Source organism: Ixodes scapularis, unplaced genomic scaffold (genome assembly GCF_016920785.2).
Source record: "Ixodes scapularis isolate PalLabHiFi unplaced genomic scaffold, ASM1692078v2 PGA_scaffold0__279_contigs__length_252992795, whole genome shotgun sequence".
Taxonomy (NCBI): Eukaryota; Metazoa; Arthropoda; class Arachnida; order Ixodida; family Ixodidae; genus Ixodes; species Ixodes scapularis.
This window is the reverse complement of record NW_024609835.1, coordinates 126,436,441-126,459,774: the sequence shown is the minus strand read 5'-3', so window position 1 is coordinate 126,459,774 and position 23,334 is coordinate 126,436,441. Positions and strand designations below refer to the sequence as shown.

Below are 23,334 nucleotides of genomic sequence, written 5' to 3'. Positions count from 1 at the left end.
AAATCTCTCAAAACCAAGAGAACACCAATTTTTGTAGATTTTTGTTTTAGACAAGGGCTATTCTTGTCGACACCCTCCCTTCTTAGACGGTTTGGGTGCCTAGTCTTCACCTAAAATCTAACATCCTGTCAAGGAATCATTGACTTTCTCTTGCTAACGATGCAAGAGCAGCTTCCCTTTCCTGTTGCAGAAACATTTTACTTAAGAACAGCTAGAGTTTTGTCATGACAAGAAGCAGAATGATAGCGAAAAAAAACAACAAAAAAACTCGGATAGTTACATTAAAGAGTACTGGGACTTTGACTCTACCCCTGTTCAAACTTGTTGTCGGTTGTTTGCAAGCACTGTTGCATTATTAGTGTCGAGCTCTATAAAGGTGTATACAAATTGTAAATTAAATTCTAACTCTTTGTCTTTTCCCAACTTGCTTCTATTCACTGATAATCACCGTTCTTAACCTCCGTGCAAAACAATTCGCAACAATACGGTGATTTCTGAAAAATTGGTAATCACCGAAAAACATCCCTAGATTTTTTGTTTTATTACGAATGAATGCCGGAACTTTTTCGGCATAAACATGACTTGTGGGGGCATCTCTGGTCGAGTCAAATGCGATTTAGAACAGAGCCTCTGTGAACGCACCCGCGAGTAGTGACGAGATTCATTGCGGTGCGTCTCTGGCGTGCAGACCAGGAGCTGAAGTTCCTGGATGAGCCGAGCTCGGTGTTTGTGGACGCGGAGAGCGATGGGCTGGCCTCGTTCCGCTGCTCGGCGTCGCCCAAGGCGGCCGAGACCATGTGGCTGCACGGGGGTCAGCTGCTGCTCGAGGGCTCCCCCGGGGTGCTCAAGCTATCCCGGCACCGGCTGCAGGTGCGGGTGGCCGCCAACGCCTCGTCGGGCCCCCACCAGCCCTCGCACTCGTACCAGTGCGCCGCCCAGGTCAGGGAGCTACTCATGCTGAGCAACCCGGCCACCGCCATCGTCGCAGGTGGGCCAACCCGGGTTCGGCCGCTTCGGGCTGCCCTTCTTGGTGCTGGAGCCACCGAGCATTCTGGGGCGGGTTTTCTAGTTAACGTGGGTGTCTCTTCCGGACATTTTTTATGGTTTAGACACAATCTTAAGCTGAGCTCCAGTTTTTGATGTACTTTTTTCTAAACAGCAAAAAGTAGAATGCACATATAATTTGGCACATATCTTCTACATGTTACTGGCTTTAAACTGAACCTAAGAAAAAATAACTTTGAACATGCAGCATGCAAGAAAAATATACTGTTCTTTCTAGTCATGAACCATTACAGGGGAACTTTTACATTTTAATTTTTTTTTTGCATTATAATGTAGTGAATTCTTAAAACATCTAGGTTCAAACTGTTGGCAAGGTATTTTACTATAAGCTGTAAAAGTTTTAGTGTAATCGGATAAGTAGTTTCTAGTAAAGGTACATCAAATTTCTGAAAATTGCAAAAATGTCATTTTGAGAAAAAAAAAGATTTTTTGTCTCCCCACAATGGTAAATGGCCAGGGAGCTCGGGATTTTTGGTGCCATATTTAAGTGGCTTGGAACGCTCGTTCGATCTTGCCGCTTGCTGGTTTTGTTCCTCAGACTATGTATGATTTTTTAACATTAAAACTGCAAAATCGATTTTTTAGTTGGTTTACCCTACCATTCCTTCTTAAGCTATTTATTCATGGATATCCGAAACACAGAAAAAGCTAACAAGGAAGTTGACTAAGAGAATGCCAAGTCACCTGCCCCATCACTTCTGCTTCTGTAGTCTTAGGAGTGGCCCAGCTGTCATTTTTTGCCACTGTTACCTCTGCATTTAAGTTTTTTTGGGATATTTACACTGAACTATCTGCAGCTGTCTTTTCCGACCCATTGCCTCGCCTGTGCTTTCAGCATTGACTCCCTTTGCACCGCAAGAGGATATCCACGTCTCCGTCACTGCGGGTAACACTGCCGTGGTCCCCTGCAAGCTGCCTCATAGCATCCCACCCGCAGTGTCGGAATTTATCTTCACCAACTCATCTGTAAATAAGACAACCGGTGAGTCTATTCTTCTGCCTGTGCTTCTACCGCTTATCCTGGACTGTTGGATTGATACGTTTACATTCTAACCTTCAGGCCGCTATCACATCATGCCCTCTGGAAACCTCCAAATTCATTCGAGCACGATCTGGGACTCTGGTGTTTACGTGTGCACCGCCCACAACCCGCTCATCAGGAAGAGGGTTACCGCATCTCACAAGGTGTTCCTCACTGTTCATGGTGCGTATCTTTCTGGCACTTCAGTTATTTGAGCATTGGTGTTGGTAGCACTAGTGCCACTAAATAAGTTACGCTTCAGAGTAACGACACTTGGCCATATTGTGGCTTAAAATCATGGCTGCCAGTTATCTGGAGCTCTTTCTGAAATCACAGGAAACGCTTTTCTGTCCTTCACAAATGTTTAAACAGTGCGCGACAGAGCAAATCAGTATTACAAGAGCTTCCGAACACCCAATATAATGCTGAGGAAGTCGCACTTCTGAATCAAGACGATCGGCAGTTGCGTTTGCTCTGCACAAGCCCCAAAATGGCGGTGCCCACAGCAATGTCGGGGAACGGAGTGCCGATAATCTAAGCGCAGCTCATTTAGTGGCTCTAGGTAGCACCAGTTCCCTTCAGCAGCTGCAAATCTATGCAAAGTTCAAAATGTTTGAAGAGTAATCAACGCGCAAGAGTCTTTTCAGCGGAAGGCAGTCTCACTCTAGTGGAAATGTTATAGCAAAACTCCTGAACTACTTTTTTTTATACTTTCAAAAGATAAAAAAAAATGGTCGTGAAAAAATTAATTGTTGGAAACAAACTGCCACGCCGGACGTCAGGAATTGCAAAAAGCATACTGATTAGCTCAATAATGAACTAAAATGTACTAAATAACTTTAGAATTAGTCAGAATAAACACATGCTAACAATTAGAAACTTGCTAAGCCTCATCGAAACTCGTTTTAGAAAAATAAAAGGCTTGTAGAGCATTTTGCGGCATTCCGAAAAAGCGCCTAATTTGGGAGCGTTGCAGTTTTTTATTGGACCGCATCTTTGCGCAGGCAGCCTTGTTTTCACGTGGCTGAAGCACGCAGCTACCGCCTCACCTTCCTTGTATGATGGAGGAGGTGTGGCACACCTGCGTTGCTTACTTCAGCCACTGGGGGGGTCAGGACCACTGGTGTAGAGATGTGCTCTGGTTGGAAACCGAAACCTAGAAGTGCATCCAAATAGAAAGTTTTTTTCGGAATTTCGTAAAATGCTCTACAAGCCTTGTATCTTTCTAAAGTGGTTTTTGATGATGCTCAGTAAGTTTCTATTTAAAACCATATGTTTTTTTTTTTTCACTAATTAAAAGTTAAATGGTAAGTTTTAATCATTTATCTAATTAGTGTGGTCTTTTTTCTGCGATACCTGACATCGCCATGGCTTGCAGTTTGTTCTGGTAAGCAGTTTTTTTTTTTTTTTAAGTACCCTATTTTAGGGATTTTTGAAAGCTTCGCTCAAAGCAGGCTCACACCACAGAGTAAAAAATGAAACATGGGGAGAGGGAGCGAGGCAGGAAAGAAATTTCTCCTATTATTCAGTTCAATGTAAAAATATGCTTATTGATGGAGTTATACTAGTCCCTTTTTTTTTTCCATTTTTAAACAGTGCGGTACAAATGTTGCCAACCGAAGCATGCCAAGTTTATTAGTATTGTAAAAAGTCTCCCTACCGACATCTTTGCAAACAACATATACTGGCAGATGTACCCACAGATAGAGCTCACTATTGTACTTTGTGGGTGGTAACATTTGATATTATGTTTTATAAAAGTATGTCGGTAACATGTAAACAGTCTCGGTTTTCTTCCACTTGCTTAGTAATACTGATATTGCACTACGCATGTTTCTACAAAAATATGAGGCTTCATTCAGACAAAGTGTCAGAATGGCGTAAATAAACCTTTAGTAAGGTAAATTGGTTACCATATTTATATGCAAAGAGATTCACGTTACTACATTAAAAAACGGGCTCATTGTTGCTTGAAACGTTCATTGTGCTATGCTCTGGCATCATGAAGTCTTCTTCTCTTTGTGCACTGCTGCATGCAGGTTTGGTATGTAATGCCTTTTTGTATCCATTTTTCTTTATTTTTATTTCATGGTCTTTAGTTGCCGCATAGTTTTGGCACAGTAGGTATCCATGCGAACCCTTTTGTTGGTTGTCCCCCACCAGAACCGGCAGCGGAGGAGCCTCCCACGTTCACCTCGGTGCCGCCGCAGCTGGTGAATGCGGTGACCGGGAGCAATGTGACCGTGGAGTGTGCAGCCAACGGCAACCCTCCTCCCAACATCACCTGGAGCAAGGAGGGTGGCCACCTCCCCAGGACTCGGCACAGGGTGGTGCTCGGTGAGTGGGACAGGGGGACGGCCTCTTCTGCCGCCATTGATAAATATAAACCAGTTTTCAGGTTTTGGTCATCCCGCCCCGAAAAACCTCTTATGTAACGAATAAAGGTCCCCACAAGCCTGTGTTTTACAAATAGGCCTTCTGCAAAGCGTGCAGCGCCGTCCGCGTCACCAAAAAGGGTTCCGGGAACACTATGCCTTGTTGCAGGTTAAGAAAAACAGGACAGGTACCTTTCGCAAAGCCCTTCTCTGTTTTGATTTTAGCAGAGCTACTGCTGGAATGGAGGCGAGTAGACTCGTTTACTCTTCAGTGTTCGCTCTGCTCAAGGGGTAACCAGTTCTAGCAGACGACAGAGGCGGCCGAATTGGGGCAGGCAAGCAACTCCGGTACCCTCTCGCTCTCTTCAGTGTCATGTGGTAGATGTTGCGGTGGCAAGGAGGGGCAAGCAGTACTTCGTGCATGGCTGTTTGGGGTTTTTGCAAAAGGCCTATCGAGGTTGTAGCCACTGTGCACCAGTGTTAAATAGTTGTCACTCGAGAGGTGGAATGATTCCGGAATCATTTTACACTTTCGTGACCCCAGAATGGAATTTGATTCTTTTTGCCTGGAATGAAGTGGGAATAAAATGGGCTTTGTTCTTACGCAAGCTTTTGCAATCAACCTGCTGGCACAACACCAGTGCCTGGTCAAATTTATTCTTGAAACAGCATCATTGCACTGAGGGTAACTGACGGCTTGATTGTCTCACCGGCTCATGCTTCTTCGAGGATGAATGTGGCGGGCTTCCCTTGAAGCAACCAAAAATAAAAAGTTGTGGACAAGCAAGATGTCGTTCCTGGCGCCACAAGATGCGACAAATGGCTGCTATGACTGTGGGCGACTAGCGTGTAGCTTTTAATTCAGCAAATATTCTAGTGTTCCCATGGTAATTTCATTTCATTTCATTTCATTTCATTTCATTTATTGTTCCCTTAAAGTGCCCGGAGGCATTACATGAGGGGGGGAGAGACAAAAGAAAAAGTTCGCTGCAAAAACAAGAAAACACTAACATTGAAAACGGCACGCGACAGATCGCGCACACATACACAGCATACTATATACACAACAGCTACACACCAGAGAGCGTATAAAATTAAACTGACTTAAATAATTCTTCACATACACTCCTAAACTGTGCACAGTCTGAGATATCAACCACACTTTCAGGGAGGTCATTCCATTCATGAATAGCCAAGATCAAGGGCGACTCTGAAAAATGCTTAGTGCGACATAAGGGTAGCCTAATTTTATGACGGTGATCATGCCGAGGAAAAATCCTATGGGGCGGTAGTAAAAGTTGACTTTTAAGGTCAGCGTTGTAATAATACACGCATTGAAGAAAAGCCAGTCGTGATACTTTCCGTCTATTACATAAAGGAACAAGGTCAGCTCTTGTTTTATGTGCCGTCACACTCGACGTAAAGGAATAATCTCTAAGAATAAAACGTACGGCTTTGTTCTGAACAGACTCTATTTTTTTAATTAAATAATCTTGCCATGGGCTCCAAATAATGCTCGCATATTCTAGTTTTGAAAGAATAAAAGATTTGTAAGCTAACAATCGAACGTCACTTGGTGCTAAAAACAAGTTCCTCCTAAGATACCCTAGAGATCGATTCGCTTTGCTCACAATATGATCAATATGCATTTTCCAGTCGAGATTATCCGTTTGAAATACTCCGAGGTATTTGTAACGAGTTACATTTTTAAGAATTGCACCATTAACTTTATAATCAAAGGCAGACTTAGACTTAATTGTAGCAAAAGTAAGAAGCTTGGTCTTTGTAATATTGATATCCATTTGCCATTTAACGCACCATAACCATAGCGAATCAAGGTCACACTGGAGGGTGAAGCTATCTTCGTTCGAGATAATGCGCCTGTATATTACGCAGTCGTCAGCGTATAGCTGAATTTTTGAACAAATTAAGTTAGGTAGATCATTAATGGAAATTAAAAAGAGAAGAGGGCCGAGGACGGAGCCTTGCGGGACACCGGATTTTATTGAGATACTTCGAGATGAATCGTTATGGATCGAGACTGATTGAGTTCTTTCAGAAAGGAATTCTTTGATCCAGTCTACAAGAGACTGACGCATATTAAGTGACTTAAGTTTACTTATCAAACGCTGGTGCGGGACCCAATCAAACGCTTTCGAAAAATTGATAAAGATAGCGTCAGTTTGCGTTTGTGAATGAATGTTGTCATGGATATCAGTGATAAATTCAAATAACTGAGTTTCACACGACTTCTCTTTACGGAAGCCGTGTTGGTTAGGAAAAAAGAAATTAATTTCTGTAAGGTAATTCACAATATGGCTGTAGATCACATGTTCCAGAAGTTTACAGGGTATGCTAGTTAGGGAAATGGGACGGTAGTTGTTGGCGGACGTAGCATCACCGGATTTAAAAATAGGGGTAACTTTTGCATGTTTCCAGTCCTTAGGTTAGTATCCTTGGTCCAGACTTTGTTGAAATAAAAGTTGCAGAAGAATACTCGAGACCTGCAGCGCGAGTTTGAGCAGTTTAGACGTAATTCTGTCACTACCCGGGCTTGTTGAATTGGAAAGGTTGAGGATAAGCTGCCTTATCCCATCAGAATCAACAAAGATGCGATCAAGGAAAGAATTATTATAAATGTTATCACAGGCAGGTAAAGGAAATGACTCATCAGTGAAAGCCCCTCCAAAGAATTGATTAAAAGTAATCGCACTTTTTAAATCGGACAACGTATCCCCGTGGATGTCAGAAAGACCGCTCGGGGCATTTTGACTTTTCGGAGGGCTAATGATTTTCCAAAATTTTTTGGGATTTGAACTTCGTAGTTGTTTAAGAGTGCCACCAAAGAATCGTTGTTTGGCATCTTCAATTGCCTGCTTACAGTTTAGAATGGTTTAAATATTTGTCCCAAGAGGTCGTACTATTATGCTTCTTTGCACCTAAAAAAAGTTGTTTTTTGGTGTTAAGGAGGCCTTTTAGATACCTCTAGAACCATGGCTTTTGTGTATTGGATGGTATTTTGATTTTAGGCACAAATAGATGCATAAGTTCTAAAAGCCTGTCCTTGATTAGAGTCCAGTTATCTTCAACTGATCTGAGACTAAAAGAACCCTGAAATTCGATAAGGAATGACTCGAGTGCCGAAGTAATCTCCGGTAGGTTTGCCCTAGCATAATCAAAGATGACTTTATGTTCGCAACACTTTTTGTGAACAGCAATGTTAGCGTCGATCACCACCATTTGGTGGTCACTGATAGCGTCAATAGCATTTACAGATAGAATTAACTCCGGAATAGACGTTAAGAATAAATCAAGAATCGCATTGTTTCGCATAGGCACCAACACAACCTGGTCAAGAGAACAAGATTTACAAATATCAATGAAGTCCCTACACTGCGAAGAACTTCTGCAACTATTCTCAGGCACACAATCAATCCAGTCAATCCCGAGATAATTGAAATCCCCACCAAGAAATACAGGACACTGCGGGTAACGTAGTGTAACAAAATTCAAAATTTTATACATTTCCTGGAGAAACACAGCTTGCGAGTCTGGAGGCCTATAACAAACTCCAACTAAGATATGAGAAAATGCACATTTAACTTTGACAAAGCATACCTCAATATCGGCATCTAGCTCCACAACTACCGAGGAGAAACACTTTTGGATTGCAACACGAACACCACCTCCCCTAGACCATGAACAATCTTTTCTATGAATGGTAAAATCACTGTGAATTAAAAGTTCTTCATTAGGTATACTACTAGACAGCCATGTTTCGCTTCCCAAAATGACGGGGGGGGCGGCATACTTCAATAGTGCTACTCAACTCATCTTGTTTTGACAACAAGCTTCTAAAATTAGCAACAAGGAAAGTTAACTGATTGACCTCACTTTCTGTGGTAGACCGTCATTCTCGTTCTTGAGAGATTGGAAGCTCAGGGTTGGAGGGAGCGTTTTGCAATTCAACCACCTGGTTCAAAGTGGAGTCGTAAACAAACGCTTTGTCGTCGATGAACAGTTTGTCGAAACCAAATCGAACTTTTTTCTGCGCATCACGATGCGGTTTTCCAAATTCTCTGAGTTTCCTACGAGCCTCCTGAATATGTGGCGAGAAATCTTCGTCAATTCATACTTTTAAGGATGGAACATTCCTTAAGGCCGGGGCCTTACTAAGCACTTCTTGTTTTTTCTTAAAACTTTGGAACTTAACAACAATCATACGGTGAAACCTGTTACGTTTCCTACCTATACGATGTGCCCTTTCAATTTCACCCGGGTCAACGTTTAGGTAAGTTTTAACAAAGTCTATCACTATCTGTTCAGTACGATTCCAAGTCTCACCGTGTTCCTCCGGAATTCCTTTGAAGATAAGATTATTTCGTCGAGAGTGATTATCCAGAGCATCTACGTGCCGCGCTACCGCGTCAACATTACTACAGGTTAGAGATAATTTCCGTAAATTGCTTTCCAGTGAGCTTATATCGTGTTTCATTAAAATCACGTCCTCCTGGCAGCTCGATTGAGCGTCCACTTTTTTTTCAAGTTCCGTCACCCTTCCTCTTAGGCTCGAAATGCCGGCCTGAATAGCATATAATTTGTCCGTATTTTCTTTCTGATAGCTTTCGGTATTCTGCAGAAGCCTGTCTAGAGTGGTCTGGAGCCTTTCGAGCTGCGTGGAATCGGTTTTAGGTCCAGGGGTGCTATGTTGCGCTTTTTGCACTCCCAGGAGACTAGGAAGAGGGAAGTGACGTCAACGACACAGCAAATGCAGATTGGATGTTGACAGAAGAAAACAAAATCAACTCCCAATCTGCGTTTGCTGTGTCGTTGACGTCACTTCCCTCTCCCTAGTCTCCTGGGAGTGCAAAAAGCGCAACATAGCCCCCCAGGATTAGTCTCGACATCACCCGCAAGAATCAGTAGAGCGCAAACGCACACTGAGACGAATACCAGGCGGAACTTTGGCAAAGACAAGTTCAGAGTAGGTAACAACAATCGATGACGTCCTTTAGTGGAACGAGATCGAAAAAAACGTCCAATGCGAGCACGATAGGCAGCAAGGCAGGTGCCCATGCTCACAAAGTAGATGTACACGATACACTCGCGCTGGGATTTGCGGCCAGAGTAACACAGCTAAGTGAAAACGGTGCAGTGTTCTTACCTGCAAGACGAAACAGACGAGCGATAAGCTTTTCAGCCAAGAAGGCCGCAAATCCCAACGGAGTGCAGCTCAACCGCCCGTTTTATAGCGCCGACCAAAGCGAAGCTCGATGGTGTCGCCGCCGTGTAGCAGATTTCACGACGCAAGATGACGAAGTCCGAAACTTGAGCGGCGGTGAAACGATGGATGAACCATGCAGGAGTGATAGCCGTCGTGCTCTGCTTTGCTGATCAAATCGGGCGGACGAAAAGCTGCAAGACGAAACAGACGAGCGATAAGCTTTTCAGCCAAGAAGGCCGCAAATCCCATTGGAGTGCAGCTCAACCGCCCGTTTTATAGCGCCGACCGAAGCGAAGCTCGATGGTGTCGCCGCCGTGTAGCAGATTTCACGACTCAAGATGACGAAGTCCGAAACTTGTAAAACAAGTAAAGAGTTCATTTGAATATGTTAAAAAATCGTGAGAATCTTACGGAAAACTTAAAAGTATATGTTGTGAATTGAATTTCATAATATAGCGCCACAGTCCCTCATGCTGGCACCGTAGCGATGGCATTTTGTCAGCAGTTTTGTGCGCGGGCCACAGTGCATCAAGATTTGGGGCCAGTATGCGCAGCGTCAATTTTGACAGCGTTCTAGTGCTGCTTTTTTGCAGGTATTTGAAGCAGAGAGCAAGATAGCTTCTTTTGCACTTTGCACTTACAAGTCATTTTTAAGGCCTTCTCAAATAAACAACGCGCTGGCCATGTATCTCCTAGAAGTAAAGTGCATGTATTTGGTTTGTGTGCAAAGAAAAGGGGAGGGGGGGGGGGGGGATTTAATTTTTGGCATCTGTTGCAAACCTTTTACGCTTGACGGGCTCTGCCGACATCACCAGCACTGTCATGTGCCAGAAACCACTCGGCTTAGTAGAATGAGTGCTTTAGGGATGAACTTTGCATATTTTTGCAGTCGTCTGTACGTTTGATAATGTTAGCATTAGGCTGCTTTTCTCCTGTAACATACAGTAGACTCTCATCAATTCATACTCCAGGAAGCCATGAATTTTGTTTGAATTATCAGAATTTTGAATAACCAGAAATTAATCTAATTATGATGCAAGATAAAATTATGATTTGCCGTAGGAATGGCTACACATGCAAAGCAGATGTTTGATAATATCCCTTGCATATGCCTACTGATCATAAGCAGGTATGCCACACATGAAACATTTGTGAAATGTATGACATAAGTTTATTTATGTCATACATTTTACATATTTATTTATAAAAGAAAAGAAAAAGGTTTTTTTAACAGTCTAGTTGGGACTTGCTCTACAAAAAGTTAATTTTACGTGAAAAAAAATCATTTTTAGAGCAATATTGACAACACGAAATGTGATTTAGTCGGTAGTCACCTCCTTTCCACTTGTTTTCTCTGCATTTCGGGTGCGTGGAGGAGAGGTGGATTGGCTTCGCCTTCACGACGGAGATGGTCATTCCGGAATGACCCGTGACGTCATAAACTTCGCGCACAGAATCAATATTGCTCTAAGAAAACGCTTAAAGGAGTGGTGCAACGATATTCAATTGGAATGTTTTTCACTTGACACGAGCTTACTGGCAGTAGTGGGACTGAAGGATACTCACACGCAACGCCACTGGCCAAGAAACTCCTTTGTTGCGGTGTAGTTTCAAGGACAAAAGCGATCATTTTCATTCAATCTCTCTCCTTTGCAAAATTTGATGACGTAACGTGGGGATCGCAGTACACCGATATTTGAATGCGGTTCATAGATTGAACCCGAGCATTGCGTGAGCACTCGATTTGGGCTCGTGATATTTGCTAGCTCGAGAAGCATTCGGGTAGTGGCCCGTGTCCAATCGCTGCTATGACGAGGATAGCCGAACCATAACAATGTCTGGAACTCAGCGCGTGTTCTGCGCTTTGCCAACCCCAGCGCGTGGCTATGATCAACACTGGCGGCATATAATCGGCTCCAGATCACGTGGCTGCTTGTTCTGGCTGCGAGTTGAGGGGGTGAACGCTGCTCGTTTTTCTTCAATTTTTTTATGGGACTTCTATTGCGTGGGATGAAAAACGAACGCGTGTTTTATAGGTCATTAACGTTAGGGATCCGTTTTAAGCGGTATTTGCGCAAATTACAAAAATTGTTGCATCGCTCCTTTAAAATATATTTCCTGACAGGCACGTCTCAACCAGACTGTTTAAAAAAACTTTTTCTTTTCAGGGACTCTTTAATGTGGACTATTAAGCAGGGGACAGATGAGAGATGAAAATGGGCACGGCACCGTGTGGCCGTTTTTACAGCAACTTAGGCGGACGCTGTGACGTGAACCTATGCGATGCCGCCACGTCGCAGCATCCGCGCCAGTTTCTCTGGAAATCCTCACTTGGTGCCCGTTTTCATAGCTCATGTATGCCCGCTCCAGCCCCGTTGAGTGCGCTCCCACCTTGCACTGTGGAAAAGCAACACCGACGGAAGCAAGCTTGCAGGTGTTGCTTCTCCGCAGTGCACCGGTGCATGGAAAGAAGCGCACTCAACAGGGCCGCGAAAACTAAAAGTATGAAATAAACGAAAATGTTGTTCTAATTGAGCGGCTTATGAATACATTAAAAACAGAGTAGGACAACCAAAATTTTGAAAGTTGCTTGAATTAACGAAAAGTATGCAATATCCGAGTTTGAATTATTGCGAGCCTAGTGTATTGTAGCTTTAAAGAGTGAAGCACCAATTTTTCACTTTTAGGAATGAGGGTTATGGAATCGTAGGGTTTGGCCATTCTAGGGATGGGAATAAGCCCAGTGTCTTCGTTCCTAGGAATTGAATGGAATTGTTGGAAACTCCAATTCCCCAGAATGAAGTTGGAAGGGAATGGAGGTGCCCATTCCGCATCACTGCTGTGCACCAGTCTTTTCATATGCAAAAAAGGTTGTAAAGGCTGAGTTGATCTGGCATCCTGCCTTTTCTAGTGGCTGCTCAAACACCTGCAGCCTTTTAAAAAAAAGTGAAAAGAAAAATAGTCTTTTCTTTTAACTGTCTGGTTGGGACACGCGTGTAAAAAACTTAATTTTACACAAAAAAAAAATTAGAGCAATATTGATGGCGTGAGATGCGATTTAGTCGGCAGTCACCTCCTTTCCACTTGTTTTCTCTCTGCGTTTCGGGCACATGGAGGAGAGGTGGATCCGCTTCACCTTCACGACCGAGATAGTCATTTCGGGATGACCCGTGATGTCATGAACATCGCGCGCAGAATTTCAAATAAATCTCTCGCCGTCAATACAGTATAGACCACTTACAACGTAACCGCTTAGAGTGCAGGACCGGGTATAACGCGGTTTTTTTAAACCACCGGTTCGCCTCCCATAGAACTCCATGTAATTACATACCGCTTAAAATGCAGGCGCGCGAAGGGAAATACCGGTTATAGTGCGGTTTCTGGCACAGCCCGCGGACCGCGCCGACGACCGGAGCAGCGAGCACGCTTCCCTGGGCGACACTAGATAACGGCGCGAGCCGCAAACGGCACTCGCGGGGCAAGGAGGTTGCTCGGAGAAGCGAAGAGAGAGGCTTCATTTGCCATAGCGACGGAAGGACGCACGCACGTGTCGTTCATGTGCGTGCGTCCCTCCGCTGCGTTGGAAACAAACAACCGAAACGACAGACCAATCGCAGGTCGAGAAGTGTTCGCGCGCGTTGCATGCCAATCGCGGGCCGGCGGCTTCTGTCCGCAAACATGGCGTCGGTTGTGGCGTTCATCTCATCGTTCCGTGTAAAAGCGCTATGCTTGACTGTGAATTTTCGTTGTGTGTCGCTATGATAACCCAGCACGTACTAGAAGGGAACATCCACCTACTCGTGCGGCGATGTGGCGGCACTCTGACGGCAGAAACGCTCGTGTCGTCGTGTTTGTTTACTTCGGCTAAAGTGGTGCTTTCTAAGCATTTGTGTTTTCGAACATCGCCCGGATTTCTTATTTGGAGCATTTCATGCCTGTGCTCAAGTTCAAGGTATTACTGGCGCGTACCGTATGAAAAATGCGAATTTTCACACGTTTTCATCCGGAGAAAAGTGATTAGGGTTAGCAATCCTGAACGCTCGCAACGTCCGTCCGCAACCCGCGACGCCGTTAAAAGGCTGCGCCAGGCAAAAGCCGCTTATTTCTTTCAAAATGTGTGACACACTTGAGAGAGATGTGTACTAGTCTGGTGAAATAAAGACTTTCCTCAATCTAAGCTTTATTTTTCATCTAACATAAAATAAATTCTTTTACAAGGTGGGTTGTCTCATGGCATGTATTTTGGCCTGAAAAATTGATGTTTTGGTTATAACGCGGTACCGCTTATAGTGCGGATTTTCGCGACTCCCGCGACATACGTTATATGCGGTCTACACTGTATTGCTCTAAAAAATTTTGTTTCTCATATAATTAATTTTTTTGACATGTGTGTCCCAATCAGACTTAAAAAAAAAAACTTTTTTTTTCCTTTTCAGGGGTCTTTAAGATTGATTGAAAAGTTAATTAATCTAACCTTAGAAGAGCACCTTTGGAGACTGGTTAATGAGTCCAGTCGTGTGTAGATTATACTTTATTGAATTGGTCATTGTTAGAAAGATAATGATGTGAAGGCTTCTAATTAATGTGGTAGTGTAGCAGCTTTTATTTCTTTTGCCTTTGGTGTCGAGAAGATGAAGTCATGAGCTCACTTAATTGACTTTTTGTTGAAGGAATAAAGTGCTACCAGATTGCATATATCTGTGGCATGATGCTGTCACGTCACAGATAGTGACGTGAAAGTCGCAATTACATTTCTCTTCACTCACTTTTACAGGTAATCTGGAAATTGTAAGTGTTCACTTTAGAGACAATGGTCAGTACATCTGCAGTGCAAGCAACAGGCTCAATACCATTTTTGCCTCCAAGACAAAGCTGGTTGTTCAAGGTGAGTTTTCCAGATGTTGCATAATGACTTCCAGTAGTCTCTCAAGCAGACGAGTGCGTTATAATATTGCTGGTTGCTTGCGGAATTAAGCTGCTCACAAAGGTGGGTGCAGAATGCAGCAAGTTGTAAGCGCTCACATCGGTGGTCCTGAGGCAAAGATTGAGAAAGAGAGCGACAGAAAGCCGGAGAAAGAAAGCAGACGATGGGTTAGGTGCGTTTCTTTTGCCACAACGAGTTGAAGTTGATGGAGTGCTTGTCAACTCTATTAGTATTTGCAATGTGCGACGCCAGTGTCATGGAAAATAGGGCTAGAAAAACACTACCAAAATATCCTGAGAGATAGCCCATTAAAAATTGCATGAAAATAAAGAGTGGGCTAATTGCGGTGTGCAATGAGAAAAAATGCTAGTTTCAGATTCTGTGACCTGCGAAACTTATGATCGCAGGGAGGGGCGATCACCAAAGACGACCGTCCTTCCCAGTGAGCAATGTCTGCTTATATCCTCCCTTGGCTAAGTAACACCATTTCCTCCAAGATCACCATCGGACAATGCCCTGCAATTACTAGAAGCGGAATATGTTTCTGTGTTTTTAGAAAAATAGCAAATCATGCCAATATTAGGGGTGGGTTATCTTTCGGGGTTATGGTAGGTACAGACCTTGCAAGTGACGTTTTCGTGCTTTGTGTATATCGAAGCGTTGCCAACAATATGGCCCCCTTTGGACCACCGATGTCCGCATTCGTGCTCCGCCGCTCCAAAGTGGTCGAAATGCACAAAACCTTTCCCTCTAGTTTATTACGTGAACTCTGTGCCCGCAGACCCCTGTATGTTTGCTCTCCCATTCATTTGCAGAACTGCCCCACATTGTCACACCCTTGCAAAACCAGTTTGTGTTGCACGGAGGAGAGTTGAGGCTCCAGTGTTCTGTGCAGGGAAACCCTCTGCCCGTTGTGCACTGGCTGCACAATGGCAAAAGAGTTCATCACACATCTCACATCACTGTCGAAGGTGGCTCCCCCTTTTCTCCACATTTCTTTCTGCTAACCAAGAATAATTAAGGGGGGACGTGGAGTTGAAAACTGAAAAATTGCGAAGAAGTTTATTTCTGGAAAAACTTTTTTTTGGGTTGTATATTTCATAAACTACCTCCTCTGTAATTGTCAGCGCCTGATTCACTGATAAAATATGTTTAAGAAAAAATATTTACGAGGTCCTGGTGGCTTCTAAATCGCGCTAAAGACTCAGAATCGAGCCGGGCTTTGAGCAATATCCACTCGCTTTCAACTTGGCGGGCGGTTGCCATCTTAGTCTCGTTTAAAAGCTGTTTTCTTCTTTTTCTTCTTTTTGCCGCCCTTTAATTAGTGTCCTCAGCATAGTTTTGGTGTGATCAGCGTTTTCCCGCCTCGCGACTGCGAAGCAGCGATTGGCCTAAGCGCCCGCTCAAGGGAGCGTGCGACTACTATTATCCGCGACGTTTGTTCCTATTTCGTTGCCATGGCTACCACGCTGCCGGGTCGCGTCTCACCGCCTCGCGTCGTCTGCTTGTTGCTGTGCTTTGTCAACTCCACTTCGCTTTTCGCTATTTTCTTGACCGTTTGCAGTCCTACGTTTTAATAGTTTCTCATACTTTGCCCGCGTGTTTCGTGGCCACAAGAGATGTGGGGAATGAATTGGGAGACGGTGCATGCATTCGACGCACGGAAGCAGTCCATGCAAGCATCTTTGCATGGCGACCATTGGAAGCTGCGTCGACAACCCGCCTCTGCACGGCGAGGTACCGATACTGATTGCTTCACTGCTTCAGACTGTGCTTCTATCTATGCCATCGGCCATCAAAACTAAGTAAAGACCACAGCAGAACAAAAATAAAGTATGCAAGGACACTTCCAGCTACTCCGCAGGTAAAGCCAATTCACAGGGCGCGTTCCTGCTTGCGATCTTCGGGATTTTTGGTTGCAGTGTTGCTCGCTCCAGAAAAAACAAATTAATAAAAACCGTGGAGGAGGATTTTGGTGCATGATTACCGTGTCCACAAGCTCTTTGCTGTGCAAGAATGAAAATCGCAAGCAGAATTGCACCACATGAAACAGGCTAAATGCTAAGAATGTATGTGCAAGCTTCAACTGCCATTTTCTCAAAATAAATTTTTCCGCTAGCATTGGCGCACATTTAAGCTATATCTCGGGAATTGTTTACAGGTTTTCTATTTTGTTCCTAAATAACTTTGTGAGGGAATGGCAAGCTTCTTTTTATTGGAAAATTGTGTTAACATTTTATAATATTCAAATTAAATTTGATGGATGAGGATAAGGACCAACATGAAATTCAGTGTTGTGCAAATATAGTTTTGAACGGAAATTAATAAAAATGTATTTGTCATGCCCTGGGGTGCCTATCCAGGAATGCTTATAATAAATTTCCCATTGCTATTTCCCCGGGATAAAGGAAGCAAGTGAAGCATACTGAAACTTTTTTGTAAATTAAGTACCGATGGGCACAGCTTTATGAAACTTAGCAGTTGGTCCTACGTAGGTGCTATGAATGTACCCTGAAATTTTGGTACAGATAGCTAAAAATAAAAATAAAATGTTTACGTTCCATGCCAGTTTCGCCTTAGTTAATATAAATTTTAAAAAAACTTTTTTTTTTATATAAATATATTTTGTGTAGAGATCTGATTATCAAAGGGGGAGGGGGTACCAGTGTCAGGCGTAGCCTCCAGTATGCTTGTTGTAGGGAGCAGTTGGCAGCTGTCATGAAACATAATCAAGCATCTGATCGGGGAACGTTTGCTATTGTCTCGCAGCAGGTGTGGCCTGAATAAGCTTATTGTTAGCCAGTCCGCATCCCGTTACTAAAAGAGGTTAAGCTCCTCACAGAGCGCTACTAATATTCCCTTCCATGTGGTGAACTGTATGTGCACTTAAGATGGGTTATTTTATATTTTATTAAAATGTACATATTTCAAATGCAATATATTTTTATATATTTTTTACAATCACATTTTGAGTTAGATACGCGAAAATCTTGCTCTTTGTCTTGAGGTGACGAGTATAGTTGACCTTGCTTCGAATACATCCGAAAGTTTTAATTTTGCGCAATAGCTCGTCTGACAGACATTTTTTCATTGTTGATTTTAGATTTGCATTTTATTGGTGGAGGGTAGGAAACAAAGCCATGAAGTTTATTTTATGCTGTAGGCATCATTACTGCTGTGCACATTGCGAGACAGAAACATTGTGCCCTCGTCTTAACAAGGGAGGCTGCCGTTACTTTACCAGTGCTGAATGTTAATCCTTTTGATTGCCTTTGTTTTCTTTCAGATAACGCCATTCACGTCAAACGTATGACAAAGCATCAGAGCGGCATCTATCAGTGTTTTGCCACCAACTTCCTTGGCACTGTGTCGTCTTCAGCTCGGATCTCAGTTCTGGCACTCAACGAGTCTCGTATTCTGGACAAGTCTGTTTACGTTGATGGAAAGTATTCTCTCTCTGGTTGCTGCTCAGCTCCTTGAGAGCAGTTTACAAAAAGTGGTCTGCAAACCCTGACAAGCGGGAGCATGATGAAGAGCGCACCCAAGAAGCACTTAAATTGACTATCCGTAGTATCAGTAGTTTTTCATAGTATATATAAACGGTACACAGATAAACTGTCGATAGCTGGCTCTCGGTTCACTATGGATACTATCGAAAGTCAACTTTCAGAAAATTATTGAGTGTTACGAAAATAAAAGCACAGCCAGAAAAGGAGATGACGACGGATATGTTCGGGCAGACAGCTTGAAAAGACATAAAATACAAAGGATACTAAACTTAAAGTTGCATCCTATTGGAATATTTTTCCAGGAAAACAGAAACGGCATTTTGCTACTTTTCGTCTGCGTATATTATGTTCATTCCTCGAATTCAGATATCAGGCTTTGCACTTTGGCATGCCCACATTTGTAAAAAATATAAAGAGAAAACGTTCGCTGGAGATATTTGGCATTAGAGTTTTTCGCTAGTTCCTTTCACGCATTTGTTTCTTTTATTATGCAATTGTCACGTATTGCCTTAGTCTTGACCACTGAAAGGTGAAAATAGGCACTCTGCTAAGATTATAAAATATGTTTTTTATTTTCTTATTTATTTATTTATTTATTTTTCAAAGGGCCCCCTCCTTTGTAAGGGGGGGATTACATGAGGAATGGGCATTACGAAACAAAAATTCCAAAAACCTGTGGACAGAATGCAAAAAGAGAACATCTATATCAAGAAAGGCAGGGAGAACACAATTGCACGCAAGAAATTCACCATTATAAAACTATGAGTAATCTAGCGCTATAAGAGCATTTTTGAATTCATCCAAGTCCCTAAACTGTGCTATGTTTTCAGGAAGATTGTTCCAGTCTTTGGCTGTTCTAATAAAAAAGGAACTTCCAAATCAATCTGTGTTTGGGTGACAATATGACACTTGTTGGGTGTTAATGTGATTTGAAAAGTGTGAACGGAGCATGATATAGGGGTTCGGTGACAGTGTGTGGTGGTGGTGGTGATGTTGTTTTAATAAAATAATCCAAAAGAAGAGGTAAGAGGCAAGGTGAAAGGTTAGTCTCCCAGGAGAGGGGACAGCTGTGTCACCCTGCTGGGAAGTGGGGTGAAAGAGGGACAGAGGTGAGGTGAGGAGGGGAGGGGAGTAAGTATACATCATAGTTGGGATGCGATTCTTCTTGATGACGACAAATAGTCAAGGACCGCTCGAAGAACACTTGTTCGCACTGCACATGGTCCCGTTGGAAATAAAACCTTTGTCATATTCGGAGAAGGTATGGTGGCCATGTTCACATTTCCATGGAAGCTTTTACGACAGTCTGCAAGTAATGGGCACGTCCATAAAATATGGTCAAGGTCTTCCACCACGTTGCAGGCTTCACATAGCGGGGAAGAGGAGCGCCCAATGAGGTGGAGTCGTGCTTTTGTGTTGGCGCATCCGACTCGAAGTCGATGAAGCGGCGCCTGTTCTTTTCTGTTAAATTTTTTCCTCGAAATGAGATGTGGTAATATTGACAAAACAGTGACAATCTGGCAACTCTTCGACGGTGATATAGCATAGGCAGAATGGCACGTTTCTTTAGTTGGGTAACGCTGGTAAAGGACGAATACTCTGAGCATATGAATCTTACAGCACGGTTTTAAATGACTTCCAAGTTTTCAATAAGATAGTTATGGTATAGATCCCATATCGCTGCGGCAAATTTTAGTTTGGGGCGGATGAGTGTTGTATAGGCGAGCAGTTTCAAGGTGAGGGGGAGCGAATTTTAAGGTGAGTTGCAGATAACCAAGGGATTTTTGCAGTGGAAATTATACTGTTTACAGTATGTGGATGGACCACGAAAGGTCTACTGAAATGCACACCTAGGTATTTGTAAGTTCTAGTTGCTTGTAAGACAGAACTACCGATGGAGTAATTATAAGTAAATGCATTGCTGTATTTGTGAAAGGAGACAACTTTACATTTTGAAACATTAAAGGACATTTGCCATTTACTACACCAATTTTCCATAGCTGAAAGGTCTACCTGCAATTTTACTTGATTGTCGTAACTATTAATCTTGGAACATAACACATAATCGTCGGCTACGGCCATTTAAAGCTAATTCTCGAAAATAGGGAACCAGCTGTTGACCAAAGCAGTTATGCTTGTTCGCCCTGATATGTTGTTACTTTTTGTTCGGCTCGATTTTGGCGAATTTTGATAATGGTGGCTGGTAAATGATTTGCCTGTTGGTATAAAATACAACTTCAAAATATATGACTCATCATGTAATGCATAAAAAAATAATTTCTAGTCAATAGAAGTAACAGAAATTCGGTTGGGGATACTTCAAATGAAACATTACCAGATGACTAGCTTATACCAAGCCAACATAGTTAGTTACCGATGCTGTTATCTTTTCCATTCTTCAATTATAATACTTTTGTTCGCCCGAAACTTGGACTATGTTAGCATTGTTTGGGATCCGTTTTTTCTGGTTTGGGATAATATTTTCCCCTCTGCTTGCTTGTCCCGTAGCGCTGAAAAGGTTTGTGCTTTATAGTTTGTGTTTATTTGCAGATGGAGAGGAGAATGAACAACACAGTATAAATGGAGCTGCTGAAAACGCAGGCAAGAAAAAGGATGGCCACAAAAGAAAAAAAAGCAAAGGAGGTAACAATTTTTATAACACTCAAGCTAAATATTTTAATTTTTTTTTGTACTGTCATTTTTATAATGTCAATCAACAACCTATTTTTTAGACTTCGCAGGGACTAAAAAAATGTCAAAATATTAGAGCAGTCCGAAAAAGCGGCACAGTAAAACACTTGCCATTATTACGTCTAAGCAGGCCTAAAAAAAACCTCAATAGTGCCTTGCTTCAGGTCACGCTTCCGCTTGCGTTTGTCTACTTTCTGTTAGCTTGAGGATCGCTGCCTGCTTTTCTAGCGTTATGGTAGAGTACTTTACGTGCTTAGCGACACTTTGCGGCGGCGGAAGAACAGATGGGGCCATGGCGTCCAAGCCAGCATAGTTAGAAAACAATTCATTGAGACAAGGTAAGAGATGCAAGTCTACGACTGTAGTATGGTGAATGCACAAAGCAAAAGGGTAACAATGGTCATGATGATGACACTCAGCTAGTGAAAAGAAGAAAGCTGAGCATAGAGTCACCTGGTGGTTGGACTTAGCAGTACTCAAGTAGCACTGGCAAACCAAGCCGATCCCCGTATAGCCAACATAGAATCTAAAATGCCGGCTTCACTGTGATACTTCCCGCCGATTGCTCGCAACGATTTTGTCAGAAAAATTGAACTTTGAGACTTCAAGCTGTCCAAAGCATTGGTTAGGTCTGAAGTTGTTCGATATTTCAGACCTTTAGGTCTGAAATGTCGAACAATGTCGAGTCGAAACGTTGATCATGGGGCCCAGGCCCCCTCCCCCTCCCCCCAAAAAATTTTCCATTTTGCTGGGACCTCCTCTTCTCCTCCCCCTCATACAGCATTTTCTCATGTGCGGGCCCCCCCTCGAAACAAAATCCTGGCTATGTGCCTGGCATAGAGCACAAGTTCTCAAACTGGGTTCCCCAGAGCACCGTCGGGGTTTCTCGGAGCTTCTCTCAAACGTCCCTGCCCCTGTGTGTCTTTATTTCCATCCGAGCCACCCATTGATGTGTAACTATGAACGGTTTCTATACTTCTGAACTGTTTTCATGCATTAATGTCTAGGCCCCCACCTGCCTCGGCTATCAGCCAAGGCAGGTCTTGGAAACCCTCGGTGTAGAGCATGTCTTCTTGGCGGCGCAGTGAAGCTGGTCCTTCCCTCCCGGCCCGAGATCTCTCGTCTGTCGGACGACTCTGTGATGGTGCGCTGGAGCGTGCCCCACAACGACGGCCTGCCCATCTCCTTCTTCAAGGTCCAGTTCCGGGACGTGTCCAACCCCCGCTCGCACTGGAGGACCGTCGAGGAGGACGTCCCGCCCCACATCCACTCGCACGCCGTCCTGGGGCTCAAAGCAGGTGGGGAATGCCATCTTGCTCACACAAGAATGCCGCCATCCACAAATGTGTTTTCTTTTTTTTTTTTTTCTAAGTTCGTAGGGCAAAGAGAGCAGGCACTGTTGTGAAGAGGCACCGCCATTGCACGGTTTGTAACTTTTGGTTGAGGAGAAGGTTAAATGAATGCATGTGGTGCTTAGAAGCAAAGCGATATGGGATTCTTAACTGTGCACTAGTAATTTCAGATTTAGAAGTAGACTGTTAAAAGGCATAAATGCCGACATATTATTCGTGTTCTAGACTTTTGCCCGCTTCCTCCTTTCCTGTATCCTCTCAACTTTTTACCTTGCCCCAACTTAGGAGAGGGGAGCGGTAAGAGCATTATCTTCCCTTCAGGAAATCCTGGTTGTATGTCGGCCTCCTTACTGTTTTTTGTTGTTTTTTTTTCCTAATTTTAGATTACCGTAAAAACCGTAAGAACACCCACCTGAAATGTAGAGATAAGTGTTGAAAAATATGGGGTGGGCTATCTTTAGGAATGCTGCTGCAAAACTTTATTGAAAATTAATGATAAGCACCGGGGCACCCACTACAAACCACGTGACGCGGGAACTGATATTGTGGACACGGCAAATTCGCGTTTCACGATGCGATAAACACGCGGGAAATCTCTACGAACTCCTGTGTCACGGGAAAGGATACCGCAAGTGGCCGACGCAGCAGATTCGCATTTCACGGTGCGAAGGACTCGCGGAAACTCACCGAGAACTCGCATCTCACGGGAACGGATACCGCAGATCACGGACGCAGCAAGATTCAAGTTTCATAGTGCAATAAAGACGCAGGAACCCGCTACAATCTTGCTTGTCACGGAAACGAATATCGCACGCGCAGATCGCGAACAAAAACAGGGGAATACGCTACAAACTTGCATGTCACGGAAACAAATACTGCAGATCGTGGCTGCAGCAGAATCGCATTTCATGATGCAATATACACGCGGGAACAACTTGCGCGTTTAATATCGCACATGCAGATTGCAGACAAAAACACAGGAATCCGCTACGAACTCGAGAACGGACACCGCAAATCGCGAACGCAGCAGATTCGCATTTTACGATGCAATATACACGCAAGAATAACTCGTGTTACGGGAGCCGATATCATGCGCGCAGATCGCTGACAAAAACGCGGGGAACCGGCTATGAACTCGCTTTTCGGACGCACCGGAACCGCAGTTTGCGCCGT

At 43.5% G+C, this 23,334-nt stretch overlaps 1 protein-coding gene across 2 annotated transcripts in view; it reads left to right on the top strand.

The window, feature by feature from the left end:
• The window catches only part of LOC8035645 (cell adhesion molecule-related/down-regulated by oncogenes), a 61,211-nt gene that overhangs the window by 14,542 nt on the left and 23,335 nt on the right, over window positions 1-23,334 (top strand). For both annotated transcript variants that reach the window (XM_040210798.3, XM_040210799.3), the window contains exons 3-11: window positions 689-988; window positions 1,901-2,047; window positions 2,126-2,269; window positions 4,250-4,423; window positions 14,460-14,570; window positions 15,425-15,580; window positions 17,896-18,051; window positions 20,669-20,761; window positions 21,895-22,107. In XM_040210798.3, coding sequence (XP_040066732.1) covers window positions 689-988; window positions 1,901-2,047; window positions 2,126-2,269; window positions 4,250-4,423; window positions 14,460-14,570; window positions 15,425-15,580; window positions 17,896-18,051; window positions 20,669-20,761; window positions 21,895-22,107 — 1,494 coding nt within the window. The remainder of the gene's footprint in view (window positions 1-688; window positions 989-1,900; window positions 2,048-2,125; window positions 2,270-4,249; window positions 4,424-14,459; window positions 14,571-15,424; window positions 15,581-17,895; window positions 18,052-20,668; window positions 20,762-21,894; window positions 22,108-23,334) is intronic.